This window comes from Schistocerca serialis, chromosome 1 (assembly GCF_023864345.2).
Source record: "Schistocerca serialis cubense isolate TAMUIC-IGC-003099 chromosome 1, iqSchSeri2.2, whole genome shotgun sequence".
NCBI classification, from domain to species: Eukaryota; Metazoa; Arthropoda; class Insecta; order Orthoptera; family Acrididae; genus Schistocerca; species Schistocerca serialis.
Window position 1 is genome coordinate 1144192774 of NC_064638.1, and position 16410 is coordinate 1144209183.

The following is a 16410-nucleotide window of genomic DNA, read 5'->3' on the forward strand; positions in this document are numbered from 1 at the left end:
AGGCCACCCCCACAGCCATCACCGCTGCCCAACTGCCTGCCTTCAGTTGGCGCAGCTGCTTTTGTCCTGGCAGCTCATGGCAATGACCCAGCAGTGTTAGGCAAGTCTTATGTCAGAATTGTGATGTGTTTTGTAAATCAAATAAAGTTTAAAGTAATTTTAAGCTATACTGATGGCCCATTGTACAGATAGCCCAGTGCATCCAAGTGACATTGGAATCCCTTACAAATTGCCATTGCTATTCACATGCAATCTGGGTATTAACTGAACCAAGCCGAAAGCAAATGGAAGGATTAAATGAATGTAGAAGCAAATATCAGTTAAAAAAAAAAAAAAAAAAATCCAAAATCATTGAGCAGAAAGTTATTGCGGTGCATATGAAATGATTCCATTTAGTCAAAGGATTATGGAAATGAAGTGAGTTTTTTAGAAGAATTATTGTTGTGTGTTTATCAGCATTTTAATTAATTTATACTAATCAAAACCTCTTTTAATTGAAACTAGTTACCACAGTCAAGGTATTTCGGCCTCGTGCTCCAAAACACTTTTTCAAAAAGTGTCTGAATTCAGACGACATGTCATCTCGAAGCAGGTTCTGCGTGAATAGATGATGGAAGCCGTCTCCCACAGAATCTTTTCTGTTACTGCAAGTAGAAACTAGTTCTCACATTAGTGAAGCTGGGTACAATTTGTGAAAGAGAAATAAAATACAAAAATATTAACCAAACAAATAAAGCTGATAAAGTGCTGTATGTCTAAAAAGATTGCTATGGAAGGGTATGGATAATTTCAAGTAATTTTATGTAGAGGCAGAATGTGTCTGTTATGTTAGATCAAAACCAACCTTTATTGTATAGAATTTAGTTTAGGATGAACACTGCAGTTTTCATCTGAAGCAATTGATTTGAAATAGATTGAGTTGTCACTGTCAATCTCAGAATTATGAAGAGAAAATGATTACATCAAGAGTTCACCTAAATGCATTATTGAGGCACGGAAAGATCCACAGTTCATCATGTACCTTCATATGTGCCGAAAGACAGTCACTTCAAAATACAGATTCATAGACATCTACATATATGCTCTGCACCCCGCCATGAGGTACATGGCAGAGAGTAAATCCCATTCTACCAGTCATTACAGTTTTTTCCTGTTCCATTCAGGTATGGAGTGCGGGAAGAATGATTGTTGGAATGCCTCTGTACATGCAGTAATTATTCTAAGCTTATCCTCACGATCCCTACGTAAGCGATACTTAGGGGGTTGAAGTAATAATTGAAAGCCAGTTCTTGAAACTTGGTTAACAGTTTATATCTGTCTGCAAGAGTCTGCCAGTTCAGTTCCTTCAGTATCTCACTGATTCTCTCCCATGGATTAAACGAACCAGTGACCATTCATGCTGGTCTTCTCTCTATGTGTTCAATATCCCTTGTTAGTTCTGTCTGGTAAGGGTCCCACACACTTGAGCAGTATTCTAGAACTGGTCAGATGAGTGATTTGTAAGCAATCTATTTTGCAGACTGATTACACTTCCCCAGTATTCTACCAATAAACCAAAGTCTACCACTTGCTTTACCCACAACTGAACCTATGTGATCATTTCATTTCAGACCACTACAAAGTGTTGCACCCAGGTATTTGTGGGAGTTGGCTGATTCCAACTGTGACTCATTGCATTTGTATGGGGGTTTGAACTTAAATATGGCAACTATTTATTCACAACCGATTTTATTTATTTATTCGTTCGGCATATACAAGGCAAATATTACAGTGTCATTACAGTCCACCAGGAAATTACAACACTACACAATGCTACTTATAGTTTTGAGCCAATCCATGGCTAGGTCAGGCAGGTAATGTATGTCCTTCAGTCCACCACTATATCCTACCACTTCACACACCAGTAGGTGGTCCATTGTCTGGATTTTGCCACATTCACACACGGGACTCTCCGCAAGTCCCCACTTATTCATTAGATGTTTGCATCTTCCCATGCTTGTTCTAAGGCGATTTAAGGCAACCCAGAGCTTCCGAGGGAGATCAAAACCATTTATCTTCTTGCTGGGGTCATCGATAAGCTTTTGGTTCTTGTGTGTCCCTTTGAGCCATGATTCCCCCCAGGCTAGCTTTGGGTCGAAGTCCTGTAATTCCCTGCCAATCTTCCAAAAGAGGGACCTAGATTTTAGCCTGTTGATGGGTGATAAGTCTTGGTGTATAGGGAGTTCTGGATTGTGTATGATCTTCCTGTATATTCTTGAGATCGCCATGGAGCGCCTTATATCAGGGGGTTCTGTGTTGGCATGGACTGGGAGCCAGTCACATGGGGTAGCCCTAAGTGTGCCTGAGATAATTCTCATCGTCTCTTTCAATTGGGTGTCTACTTTATTTACATGCGCACTTTTCGCCCAGACTGGTGAACAATATTCAGCCACGCTGTACACGAGGGCTAATGCTGACGTCCTTAGTGTATTAGCTCCACACCCCCATGATGTTCCGGCCAGTTTAGACATAATGGCATTTCGAGATTTTAATTTCTGTTTGGTGTCTTCCAGATGGGAGCTAAATGTTAGTGTGCGGTCTAATTTTACTCCCAGATATTTGGGCTTATCTTCATGTCTGATATGCCGGTCATTCAGGGAAAGCTGTAGTTTCCTGCTTGAAGCTCTATTATTAAGGTGCATTATGGTACTGGTCGTTTTATTGGGGTTGCGATGCAAATGCCACTTAAGGTAGTAGGTATTCAGCACTTCAAGGTCCGCATTCAATGTTTTTTCAAGATCTTTGAAATTTTTGCTTTGGTATGCGATGGCCAGATCATCCGCATATGCAAATTTACGCGACCTGGTGCTCGGCATATCAGATATGTATAAATTAAAAAGGGTCGGCACCAGGGCTTTCCCCTGCGGCAGGCCATTGTTTATGACCATGCTTTTGCTGCTCTTTCCATCGAGATAGACCTTGATCTTCCTGCCTGTCAGCATATTTTTTAGTAATGTGTACATCTGATTGCATTTGATAATTCGAGTAAGCTTGAGCAGTAGTCCTTTGGTCCAGACAGTGTCATAGGCTGATGTAAGATCTATTAATACCAGGCCCGTTTTCAGCTTGTTCTGATAGCCTTTCTCTATATATGTTGTAAGGGACAAAACTTGTTCACAGCAGTTCCTTCCCACATGGAACCCTGCTTGATAGTCTGGGAGGTTTGCCTCAATGTATGGTGATAGTCTGGCCAGAAATATTCTCTCAAATAGTTTGTAAGAGGTACAAAGCAGTGAGATCGGTCTATAGCTCTTTGGATTATCTCCATCCTTCCCTGGTTTCAGTACTGCTATTACCTTAGCTTCTTTCCATAACTTCGGGAGTGCACCTGATTTAATGTATCCCATGTAGAGCTTGGCCATCCATTTCCTCCCAATGGGTCCCAGCTCCCTCAGAAATTCTGGGAGGATTTCGTCGGGTCCGGCTGCTTTCCCTGTTTTCATTAGTGTTAGGGCCTGGGTAATCTCCTCGACGTCTACTGCTTTGACAATATCTAGATTAGTTGGATTATTGGCTAATTCCTTGGTTAGCTTCCTGGAGATCCTTTTCTTCTCCTCAGTCTTCAGGCGTATTTTGGAGGTCTGTTTCATGGCAGTCGCTATTTCGGATGGGCCCACACCCGCGGCTAATCTTCGTGGTGTTGTGGCTCCACCCAGTTTCCATAGTAGACCCCAGCTCTTCCTGCTAGAATGGGTAAAGTCCAGATTCTCCATTGCCATCTTCCACCTGTTCCTACATTCCTCGTTCATATTGTTAATCAGTCGTTCTCCAGTCTCGTCCTCCCCACTCCTCTCATACTGCTCTAACAATGACTTGCACTCCTCTGACCAGCAAGGAATGTATTCCCTCCGGGCCCCTCGGGGGATAGCCTTTAGGGCCCCTTTAAATATCAGGTTTACAAACCTTTGGTAGTTCTCTGGACTTGGTGGTATTTGATTTATTGTCTTGTCAATAAAAGATTTATATTTCCCCCAGTCTGCTTTTCTCAGATTCCACCGTGGAATCGGGGGGCTCTTTATGATGGGGATGGAAAGGCCAATCTCCACAATAATCGAGAGGTGTTGGCTCCGTGGGAAAGCTTCGAGGACTCTTCTTGTAGCTTGCATTGGTACGCACGTTGTGCCACATGTGACAAAGGTCAGGTCAGGTGTTGTCTTTGTGCCCCATACTTTTGAATTGAAGGACGCTCTGTCCTTGGGATCAAACAGGAGGTGTAGGTCCCGGTTCTCAGCCCAGTCATTTAGTCCAACGCCTTCCGGAGTGGATCTCTGATATCCCCATCTGGTGTGCTGGGAATTAAAGTCGCCGGCATAGATTGTTGGATGATTAGCCTGTGGTAAGATTCCTATAGGCCATTGCTGCGAAGGTGGTTTGTAGACATTGTAGATTGTCGTCTCTCTCAGTTTAATGCCTATTGCCTTAAAGAATAAATAAGTTAATATTTATACCTAAAAAATTAAATAAAAACAATTAACTTCAAAAAATTAAATTTTTTCTTAAGAAACTAGATATCTTGGGAAATGATTAACATCTCATTTCTATAAATAATTTAATAATAATTATGATACATTAACTATAAATTATTTATAAATCAACCCGTGTGGAACCGATTCCACATTTTTCTCGAGGTTTCCTAGAAGCTCATTTTTCACCAAGGTCGCCATACCATGTTTGTCGTGTCCTGAGTATCCCACATTGGTGAATCCTGGTATGCATAATCGTTCGATGTTTTCATCCGTCAGGTGTGTCTCCTGCAAGAGTCCGACACTTACTCTTTCTCTTGTTACAATTTTTTCAAGGATTTTTCGTTTCGTCCTTGTGTAGCCTTCTATATTGAAGTGGCACACTCTCACCATCTTCATGGAGTAATTCCACTTCTGAATCGTTTGCCTTCTTGTGGACTGGGAGGCATTTGAGCGTCCGGTCGCCGGAATTGGGTAGACTTTTTGCTGTTGCATTTTACTGCAGCGTTGCCCGGGGAGCACCATCCGATACAAAAGAGTTACATGTTTGAAACTGTTACTGTCCTTCAAATTAGTCACTCGCGTTGTGTAGAACCCGTTGCCAGCAATGTGGAAGGCATTGTATACCATTAGCAGAGCGTCTTCTGTTGATAGTGTGAATGGAGCGGTCTAAACTTATGGTGATTCTCGTGTACTGCCTGTCAAATCTCTGGAACAGTTCTGAAGTGAATGCCACAAAGTGGTTCCTTCCAGTGATTTCCAGTCCCATCGACCGAACAGAGCAGCCACAGCTTGTGCTGCATGCACCCGCACATTGTCATGCAAAATGATGGGTGGGTTGCGCAGAAAGTGTCGCTGCTTCTTTCGTGAAGCTGGTCGCAGGTGATGCTCCAAAAATGAACAGTAACACAGTGCATTGACAGTCTGCCGTGGAGGAATGTAATGCATTAGGATAACACCATCACAATTGTACACGAGAATCACCATAAGTTTAGACCGCTCCATTCGCACCATCAACAGAACAGGTTCTGCTAATGGTATACTGCGCCTGCCACATTGCTGGCAAAGGGTTCTACACAATGCTGGTGACTACTCTGAAGGATAGTAACAGGTCAAACATGTAACTCTTTTGTATTGGTTGTGAATAAATAGTTGCCACTATTTAAGTTCCAATCCTCGTAGTTATCGGATACTATGTATGTTTGTTTAGTAAAGTGGACAATTTTACATTTCTGAACATTTAAAGCAAACTGGCAGTCTCTGCACCACATTGAAATCTTATCAAAATCTGACTGACCACCTTTGCAGCTTCTCTCAGGTAGTACTGAAGAGCCAAAGAAACTGGTTCACCTGACTGATATCTTGCAGGGCCCTCATGAGCATGCAAAAGTATGCAACATGACATGGCATGGACTCAACTAATGTCTGAAGCACTGTTGGAAGGAATTAACACCATGAATCCTGCAGGGCTGCCAATAAATACAGAAGGGTATGAGGCAGTGGAATCTCTTCTGAACAACACGTTGCAAGGCATCCTGGATATGCTCAATAATATTCACATCTGGGGTGTTTGGTGGCCAGCAGAAATGTTTAAACTCAGAAGGTGTTCCTGGAGCCACTCTGTAGCAATTCTGGATGTCTGGAGTGTCTCATTGTCCTGCTGGAAATGTCTAAGCCCGTTGGAATGCACAATGGATATGAATGGATGCATATGAACATCCATATGACATCTCCGAAAGAACAGATACCATCTTCATATAGATAAGGCTTACCGAAAGAACAGGTACCTTCTTCATATAGATAGGGCTTACTGGCCAGTGATCTTCTTCAGTGCGGAATCGGTAGATTGACTGCTGCGAGTAATGAATATAGTGCGCAGGGGCACTAAAAATGTAGTGTGTGGACAGTAAGTTGGAAATGTGGGTCTCGTGGGGAGCGTGCCGGAGATAAGTCCCTGCAGTCGCACTATCCTCTGTGTCCTCAAAGGCTCAGTCGGATAGAGCATCTGACGTAAGCAGGAGATCCCGGGTTTGAGTCCCAGTCAGGACACACATTTTCAATTGTCCCCGATGAGCTGTAAGCAGCTAATGCTCTGGATTTCATTGTAATTTTATGAATGGATGCAGGTGATCAGACAGGATGCTTATGCACATTTCATCTGTCAGAGTCGTATCTAGACCTATCAAGGATCCCATATCACTCCAAATGCACATGCCCCACACCATTACAGAGCCTCCACCAGCTTCAACAGTCCCCTGCTGACATGCAGGGTTCATGGATTCAGGAGGTTGTCTCCATACCTGTACACATTCATCTGCTCAATACAATTTGAAATGAGAATCGTCAACCAGGCAACATGTTTCCAGTCATCAACATTCCAAGGTCAGTGTTGACGGGCCCAGGCGAGGCGTAAAGCTGTGTTGTGCAGTCATCAAGGGTAATCAAGTGGGTCTTCAGCTCTGAAAGCCTATATTGATGATGTTTCATTGAATTGTTCACATGCTGACACTTGTTGGTGGCCCAGCATTGAAATCTGAAGCAATTTTCAGAAGTGTTTCACTTCTGGCACATTGAACTATTGTCTTCAGTTGTTGTTGGTCCCATTCTTGCAGGATATTTTCCCAGCTGCAGCGGTATCGAAGATTTGATGTTTTACCAGATTCCTGATATTCACAGTACACTCATGAAATGGTCGTATGGGAAAATCCCCACTTCATTGCTACCTCGGAGATGCTGTGACCCGTCACTCATGTGCCAACTATAACACCACGTTCAGACTCACTTAAATCTTGATAACCTGTCATTGTAGCAGCAGTAACTGATCTAACAACTGTGCCAGGCACTTATTGTCTTACATAGGCATTGCCGACCACAGCGCCATATTCTGCCTATCTGCATACACTATGTGATGAAAAGTATCTGGACACATGGCTGAAAATCAGTTACAAGTTCATGGCACCCTTCATTGGTAATGCTGGAATTCAGTATGGTATTGTCCCACTCTTAGCCTTGATGAAAGCTTCCACTCTTGCAGGCGTATGTTCAGTCAGGTGCTGGAAGGTTTCTTGGGGAATGGCAGCCATTCTTCATGGAGTGCTGTACTAAGGAGAGGTTAGTGAGGCCTGGCTTGAAGTCGCTATTCCAAAACATTCCAGAGGTGCTCTGTAGGATTCAGCTCAGGACTCTATGCAGGCCAGTCCCCATGCATTATGAACAGGTGCTCGATCGTGTTGAAAGATGCAGTCGCCATACCCAAATTGCTCTTCAACAGTGGGAAGCAAGAAGGTGCTTAAAATGTCAGTGTAGGTGTGTGCTGTGATAGTGCCATGCAAAACAACAAGGGGTGTAAGCCCCTTCCATGAAAAACATGACCACACCATAACACCTCTGCCTCCAAAATTTACTGTTGGCACTACACACTCTGGCAGATGACACTCACTGGGCATTCACCATACACACACCCTACCATCGTATCACCACATTGTGTACTGTGATTCATCTCTCCACACAATGTCCAATCATCCAATGTTTACACACCTAGCAAAGCATTGTTTGACATTTACTGATGTGATGTGTGGCTTATGAGCAACTGCCCAACAATGAAATTCAAGTTTCCTCGCCTCCTGCCTAACTGTCATAGTACTTGCAGTGGATCCTGATGCAGTTTGGAATTCCTGTGTGATGGGCTGGATAGATGTCTGCCTATTACACATTATGACCTTCTTCAACTGTTGGAGGTCTCTGTCAGTCAACAGATGAGGTCGGCCTGTACGCTTTTGTGCTGTACGTGTCCCTTCACATTTCCACTTCATTATCACATTGGAAACAGTGAACCTAAGAATGTTTAGGAGTGTTGAAATCTTGTATGACGCAAGTGACACCCAATCACCCGACCACGTTCGAAGTCTTTGAGTGCTGTGGAGTGCCCCATTCCGCTCTTTCATGATGTCTAATGACTACTGATGTCACTGATATGCAGTACCTGGCAATAGATGGCAGCACACTACACCTAACATGAATATAAATACATGTATGTATTTTTTTTTTTTTTTTTTGGGGGGGGGGGGGCTGCAGATACTTTTGATCACATAGTGTATCTCTGTATTTGAATACGCATGCCTATACCAGTTTCTTTGGCACTTCACTGTAGGCAACTGCATCATCTGTGAAAAGCCTGATTTTACTATTAATACTGTCTGCTAAGTCATTAATATACAACATAAACAGCAAGGGTCCCAACAAAGGTTCCTAGGGCACTCGAAGTTACTTCTACATCTGATGATGACTCTCCATCCAAGATAACATGCTATACCCTGCGTACCAAACAGTCCTCAATCCAGTCACAAATTTTATTTGATACCCCATATGATTGTACTTTTGACAATAAGCTTAGTTGTGGTACTAAATCAGATGCTTTTCGGAATCATGAAACACTGTATCTACCTAGTTGCCTTGACCCAAAGCATTCATTATATCATGGGAAAAGTGTGAGGTGGGTTTCACATCATCAGTGGTTTCGAAATCCATGCTGGTTGGCATTGTGGTGGTCATTCTGTTCAAGATACCTCATTATGTTTGAGCTTAGTATATGTTCTAAGATTCTACAACAAATCAATGTCAAGGATGTTGGCTGGTAGTTTTGTGGATCACTTCTGCTACCCTTCTTGTAGTTGGATGTGACCTGTGCCTTTTTTCAAGAACGGGGCATGGGTTTTTGTTTGAGAGATCTACGATAGATTATAGTTAGAAGAGGGGCTAACTTAGCCACAAGTTCAGTATAGAATCTGAAATGGATTCCATCGGGACCTGGAGCTTTGTTCAGTTTTAACAATTTCTGCTGTTTCTCAACACCACTGACACTAATACTTATTTCATTCATCTTTGGGGTGGTAAGGTAATTAAATTGGGGCAATTTTCCTGGATTTTCCTTTGTAGAGGAACATTTGGAAACAGGGTTAAGCATTTCAGCTTTTTCTTTGCTACCCTCAATTTCAGTTCATGGACACTAACTTTGGTGCCACTAACAGCCTTTACATACAACCAGAATTTCTTTGGATTTTGTGAAATGTCATTTGATATTATTCTGCTATGGTAGTCATTGAAGGCATCACACATTGCTCTCTTGACAGCCAAATGTTTTTCATTCAGCATTTCTTTATCTATAGTCCTATGCTTTGTTTTACACCTATTATGCAGTAGTCTCTGTTTCTTTAGAAGTTTCTTCACAGTGATTTATATCATGGAGATTCCCTCACATTATGAACTGTTCTATTGGCTACATATCTACAAGGTGGAATCCAAAATTTTCGGAACTGGTGCTGCCATCTGAAAAGTGGAAGTAGTAGATCTTTACACCACTAGGTGGCGAGAGCTGCATACCTGATGAGTCAGTTTACAGAGTGACATTCAGCTAGGAGGGCATGTTGCGTGTCCACAGTGATTCCCGTAATACTCTGTGTTTGGTGTGTGGTGATTTTACAATGGTTCCACGAACAGAACAGCACATTTGTATCAAATTCTGTGCAAATCTCAGGAAAAGTGCTACGGAGACCCTTGCAATGATTCACTAAGTGTTTGGGGGACAGAGCAGGAGCCGTGTGTGTGTGTTTGAGTGGCATGCTCAGTTCAGGGCTGGCTGTACAGACATTGAAGATGATGCTCACACTAGAAGGCCCGTTAGCCGCGCAATGCCAGACAATGTTGCAAAACTTCAACAATTGGTTCGTACAGATCGACGTCGAACCATTCAAGACCTTGCAGATGAAGTGGGTATTGGTTATGGGACATGAATTGGGCGTGCATCATGTCGCCGCCAAATTTGTGCCAAGGATCTCGACTGCCAATCAGAATGCACAGCATGTTGAAGTGTGCACGGACCTTCATCAGACCACATCTGATGATCCAACCTTCTTGTCACGGGTTATAACCAGCGATGAGAGCTCGATTTACGGTTATGACCCAGAGACAAAGCAGCAATCATCCCAGTGGAAGAGCCTGGGCTCTCCAAGACTCGATAAATCAAGACAGGTGAATAAGCAAAGTGAAAAGTGTGATCATCGTTTTCTTTGATACCAAGGGAATTGTGCACAAAGAATTCATCCCACCCAACCAAACAGTGAATTCCGCTTACTACTGTGACTTTTCGCAACGGCTCCAGGAAAACATGCGGCGATGACAGCCCGAACTTTGGCATCAAGGGAACTGGTCGCTGCATCATGACAATGTGCCCTGTCACCTGTCCTTGCTCACCAGGACCTTTTTGGCTAAAAACAACATGGCTGTTGTACCCCATCCACCGTACTCGCCAGGTTTGGCACCTTGCGACTTTGCGCTCTTCCCAAAACTGAAACTCAAGTTGAAAGGTTGGCAGTCGGACACTCTAGAGAGGATTCAAGAAGAATCGCTGGTGGTGATAAACACCCTCAAAGAACAGGACTCCCATAAAACATTTGACCAGTGGCAGAAACGCTGGGACCGTGTGTAAATGCGGATGGGAACTACTTTGAGGGTGATGGTGACCATTAGTCCAAAGGTAAGGTTTTCAACAGATGGCAGCACCAGTCCTGAAAATTTTGGATAGCATCTTATATCCAGTGCATGGTCAACTGTTCTTTTAAACTTGAGCCATAGTTCCTCCACATGCTTCTGCTGTGTGTTGGAAGTTTCAAGTTCCTTGTTGAGATATGACACTATTGATTTTTTATCTAGTTTACTGAACACATATATCTTTCTTCTTGTTTTAGTTGTCCTTTGTACTTTGGTAATCATTGTTGCCACAACTGCATCATGGTCAGTGATTCCAGTTTCAATGTGGACATCCTCAAAGAGGTCCAGTCTATTTGTTGCCATTAAATCCAATATATTTCCATCATGAGTGGAATTCCTAACTATCTGTTCTAGGCAGGTTTCAGAGAAGCCATTCAGTAATGTTTCATAGGATGTCTTATCACACTCACCACTAACAAAACTGTAATTTTCTCAGTTAATTTTTGGACAATTTAAGTCTCCACCGATGATTACAGAATGATTGGGGACCTTACATGCAAGTGAACTAAGGTTTTAGCTAAAATTTTTGGTTACATCAGAAGGTGAGTCTGTTTGGTTATAGAAGGATCCAATTATCATTTTATGCCCACCCCTGATACAGCAGTCTTGCCCAAACAGTGTGACATGCAGCTTCGATTTCTGTCTCAGTGGATTTTAGTTTCTTGCCTACTGTGACAGATACACCAACTCTGTTTCCCATTTTCCTATCATTTCGATATACACTTAAATTTTCCCCAAAAATCTCACTGCTGTCATTTTCAGGTTTCAGTCAAAAAGGACTTTACAGTACTGGAATTATATAGAAATTTATTGAGATAACTTACAGAATTGATAGATGTGTCATTTTGTAGCAAACAACCTCATGTTTTACATAAAAGTGTCGAGTGCTATTTTGGTTCAGTGTGACCACAGTTTGTGATGTGGCAAACATCCCACCGGTAATCAGTTTCTTCCCACACTCATTGCAGCAAATCAGGCATAACTGTGCAATAGCAAGTTTTCAGGTCTGCTTGGAGGCTCTTTAGAGTATTCAGTGCAAAATTTATACTGAACGTGTATTGCTGCAGAGTTCATTTCATGAAACCAAAACACACATGGAGCACGCTCCGCACCAGTGAAAGTAGCCATTTTAACTGTGCACTATGCTGGCACTCCTGGTGGCGGAATGGGGTACTGATACACGATGTTAATCGAACTTGAGGTTGTTTGCTACAAAATGACACATCGGCCTTTTCTGTAAGTTATCTCAATAAATCTCTATATCATTCCAAAGTTTTAAAGTCCTCTTTGACTCACCCTGTAGAGAAAATGAGGTGAAAACGAGGCTCAGTTACTCCTGCCTATAAGAGGTAGCTACTGACCTGTCGTTTGCTGCCTAACATGAATGGGACTGGACCCTCCACATTTATCTAGGCAACATGAAGATAGATTTTATCTAGTGAATCATTCTCATACAAATAATGCAAGGGTAACTGATAATGATCAGCACTGATTGAAAAGTGTCCTAAAGTCTTTTTTACGTTTAACAAAATGTATTTGCATAGTATATAAGTTTTCAATGTTGAAACTATTCCATAACTAATTTTTTTTTTCCTTTCCTTTTTCAGCATACCTTGGGATCATTGCTACACTATATTGCTCAAAAGTATATTGAGAATTCACTTTCATTTCTCATTCAATTGTGAACGGGATTTGGTGTTACTTATTGCCAATGTCAAATAGGAAGTATTCCTATGAATATTGAGGTGACATCTGAAGATTTGTGAAACCTGAGTTTCTCCTGGCGTATAAAATGTTCAAATAAGAAAATGCATCCATGTGTCGTCATCCACAACTACCAATATTTTGGCGGGTGGACATCTTGTTGTTTTCCAGGTACAAATACAACAATAAATCACTGAAATTTAAAACCTGATTTTGCAGAGCATATCCAGAAAGATGATCACACACACACACACACACACACACACACACAGTAAACACTATCGCCACCACATAATCAAAGATGATGGACGTCAGAGTTAGTGAATATTAATAACCAACGGGTGACATAGCATTAACTCTGTTCCTCTGTTTTAGCAGCAGTCATCATATGGAATATAACAACATGGAGATTTTAGCGTGCACTTACAGCTAATGTCATGATGTTATTAATAGAGCAATTGAAATTATCAAGTAACCTCTTAAGAGTTGGAGATTTCTGCTCAAATTCTGCGTTGAATCCTGCTCTCACCATTGTCAAAAGACAGAGGGACAGAGTCAAAGCTACCTCACCCGTTCATTATTGATGTGCACTATTTATGATCTCTGATGCCTGTCAACTTTCGTTAGGTATTGGGGCTAGCGTTTACAGAGAGAGAGAAAGAGAGAGAGAGAGTGTTTATACTCTATAAACTCATGTTTTAACCCTTTCAGACCTTAATTTTTTCTGGAGGAAGGAAATTTTTTCCTTGTGCTGTAAAGCTCTTGGGTGATTTCTTAATGATTTTGTATGCTAGATTTATACGAAAATATGTACCCGTTTTCAAAATATACTTTGTGCACTTGGCTCCTTTTTATGGATTAAAATAACTAATTTTGAATATTCACTGTTGGAATGAACAAACTGATCATTCAATAATTGCCATGCAAAATAACAATATTAATACTCATTTATACAGTAGAATGTAACTAACCAACCACTTTTGTGTATTCTGGCAATCACAAGCCACTGCACACTACTACTTTGACCTATTGAAATTTTTATACTGAAGCTCAATAGTTGGCAGCACTTGTACATGATAAAAAGATTGAACATTCACAAATATGCATTATGAAGTTTCCACTGTGGAAAAATGTTCCCTTGCAACTAAGAGACAGTAAAATTTAATGAGAACAGTTGTAGCCAGTTGGTCTGAAAGGTTTGAATTCCCTTGCACAGGACTTCCTTGCTGCATGTGTGCCTTGAAAATGACAGGATGTTCACCTGTTGAAATATCAGCAGTTGTCAAAGATGTCACTGGGCTGCATTCCCATAAGTTATTTGAATATCTAAAGATTTAATTGTTAATTCTTTCTCATTAACTTAGTGGATGATTATGCATCACCCTCCCCTTGCCTCCTCCTCCCCTCCTTCTCCCCATGTTTTATAAATAGAGTTATAATTACCACCAGTTTGTGATAGGCCTACATGGTTAACACATCACAACCAGGTACGTTTAAAGATTAAAAGTCTCTAGATGTTTATGGAGGTATTATAATTGATAATTATGATAAAAAGTTAAAATTTGGAATAAGCTTACGAAAGTGCTATTTCATATCCAGCTAGCTGTTGTATCATTGTGTGGTTTGTATTAAGCCCATCTCCAGTTCGCCCATTCTGTCCTAACATAATTTTTCAACTCTTGAAGCAAAACTGCTAGACTATGCTTGGGTCAAATGCTCCAAATACCTCTATAATTTTGAACTGTCTTAATGTCCTCTATCTTTGAGGAAGGATTTTTCACTATCTTTGGGAAATTGGAACATTTTTGAGACAGCACTTGTTTTATTTTGGGTATTATATCATCTTTGATAAGGAAGTATTTGTCTCTTTTAGAGAATTTTTAATTTTTTAAAAAGTTTTTTAATGCACCAAAATTATATATCATACAAACATTCCAGTCTGCAGCTTGTGAAGGAATAGAGAGAAGTAGTGGTTTTAAGATAAATTTTATATGAGTATTCCATACATGAGTAAATATTACACTAAGAAATTTTGTGTTTTGATTATTGTTTTTTTCTGTGTGATTGTAATATCAATTATTAACTTAACCATTGTATATTCTTTGTATTCTATTAAATTATGAGACAGAATTTCTGGCCACACTTACCTTCAGGAAATGAAACAGTTAGGTACCGCTGATAGTCACATATAAAAGTAACAGTACACAACACTGTACTAGCTTTCAGAACTATTAGTTCCTTCCTCTAGGAGGAGAGAGGGATGAGTTTAGCGAAGTTAAGAAGGGCAAGCATGTCACTTAGACCCAACTGCAGGAGAGACCTACTTAGTGTGAAGATGAAGCTGGACAAAGATGAGCAGGGAGTAAGTCACTTTCTTTGTTTGGCCACCTTTTTCCTGTATTGGGTGACATTTTTTCAAGTTTTCTGACTTTTTTTCCTAGCTTGGTTATCTCTTTTCATTGTTTAGTGATCTCTCTCGGTTTGTCTATCATTATTCCTTGTTTTCTTTCCCCCCACATATTCTTTCAGTGGCCAATTTTTCTGTGTTCAGAAACAAGTCACCTTGCTGTCTCATGTTTCCCTTTGCCATTGTCTATGCTTGTCCTCACAACAGGTGGGTGTTTCTCATTGTGGTGTCTAAGTGACCTTCTCTTTCTTCTTAACCTTTTAATCTTCCCCACCCTATCCCTCTCTTCTCTGCGAGGAACGAATCAATAATTCCAAAAGCTAGGATAGTGTCATGCACTTTACTATTATGTGTATCTGTTTCACCTATTGACGTATGTACTAGCCATAAATTCTGTCTCACAATTTAATAGTTTTTGTGATTGAATTATACTTTGTGTTGTCATAGCTTATAACTTCACAGATATATACTGTAAAATGCTGAAGAGACATACTATGTAATTATATTAATCAAGTGATATCTCAGCACTATTGATAACTTTTAGTCTTTTGATCTCAATCAGCAAGTTATCTATGCCTGTATAACTGTAGCTAGGTGAATGTAGATCAAGGTTAGTGTAGTTCTTGAGGCAGAGAGCTCCAAGTGTTTTGTTACCTGAAGCTTATGCTCTCTTAATAAAATATATTGTGGGCTCCAAATTGTATCTTTAGGTGAGTAGTGATTTTTCTTCATGTACAGATGCCTAAGAAAGATGAGAAAAACAGAGACAGTAATGTGGGTCACTAATGTATATGCAACAAGTCACTTTACTTATTAAAATGCAAGAATGTAATTGAATGTATGAGTAGGAGTTGTTGAAAGCCAAGTGCTGATAATAATATTGCTCAGTGCTAGAAGAAGGAAAAATATCCAGCAGCTTCTCAAAGAAGCAGACATTTTGAAGAAATATTATCATGACAGTGTAAAAGAAATTTTGATGCATAGAAAATGCTATCAACTATTTTTTGGTACCGTATTGTTAAACAGAATACATGACTGTCATCCATGAACCTACTAACTTCCAACAAATAAAATAAAAACATCCCTTCCCATAAAATCAGCTGAACATGTGCGACTTCAAAATGTTTACAAATTCTTACACATTAATTTGTGTATTTGATATTGTGTCAAAGATTTATATTTTAACTGTGATTATGGGACCAAGAGCAAATAAATGTATATACATTATAACTTCATCTAAATCTAAATACG

At 40.7% G+C, this 16410-nt stretch overlaps 1 protein-coding gene across 4 annotated transcripts in view; it reads left to right on the plus strand.

Annotated features, from left to right (window-relative positions):
* LOC126417627 (uncharacterized) overlaps positions 1-15996 on the plus strand; it is a 79941-nt gene extending 63945 nt beyond the window's left edge. For all 4 annotated transcript variants that reach the window (XR_007575742.1, XM_050085134.1, XM_050085135.1 and 1 more), the window contains one exon: positions 12656-15996. Coding sequence is in view for 3 of the 4 variants with exons in the window: in XM_050085134.1 (XP_049941091.1) it covers positions 12656-12733 (78 nt within the window). In the remaining variant the exon portion in view is untranslated. The remainder of the gene's footprint in view (positions 1-12655) is intronic.
* Positions 15997-16410: the final 414 nt, after the last annotated feature.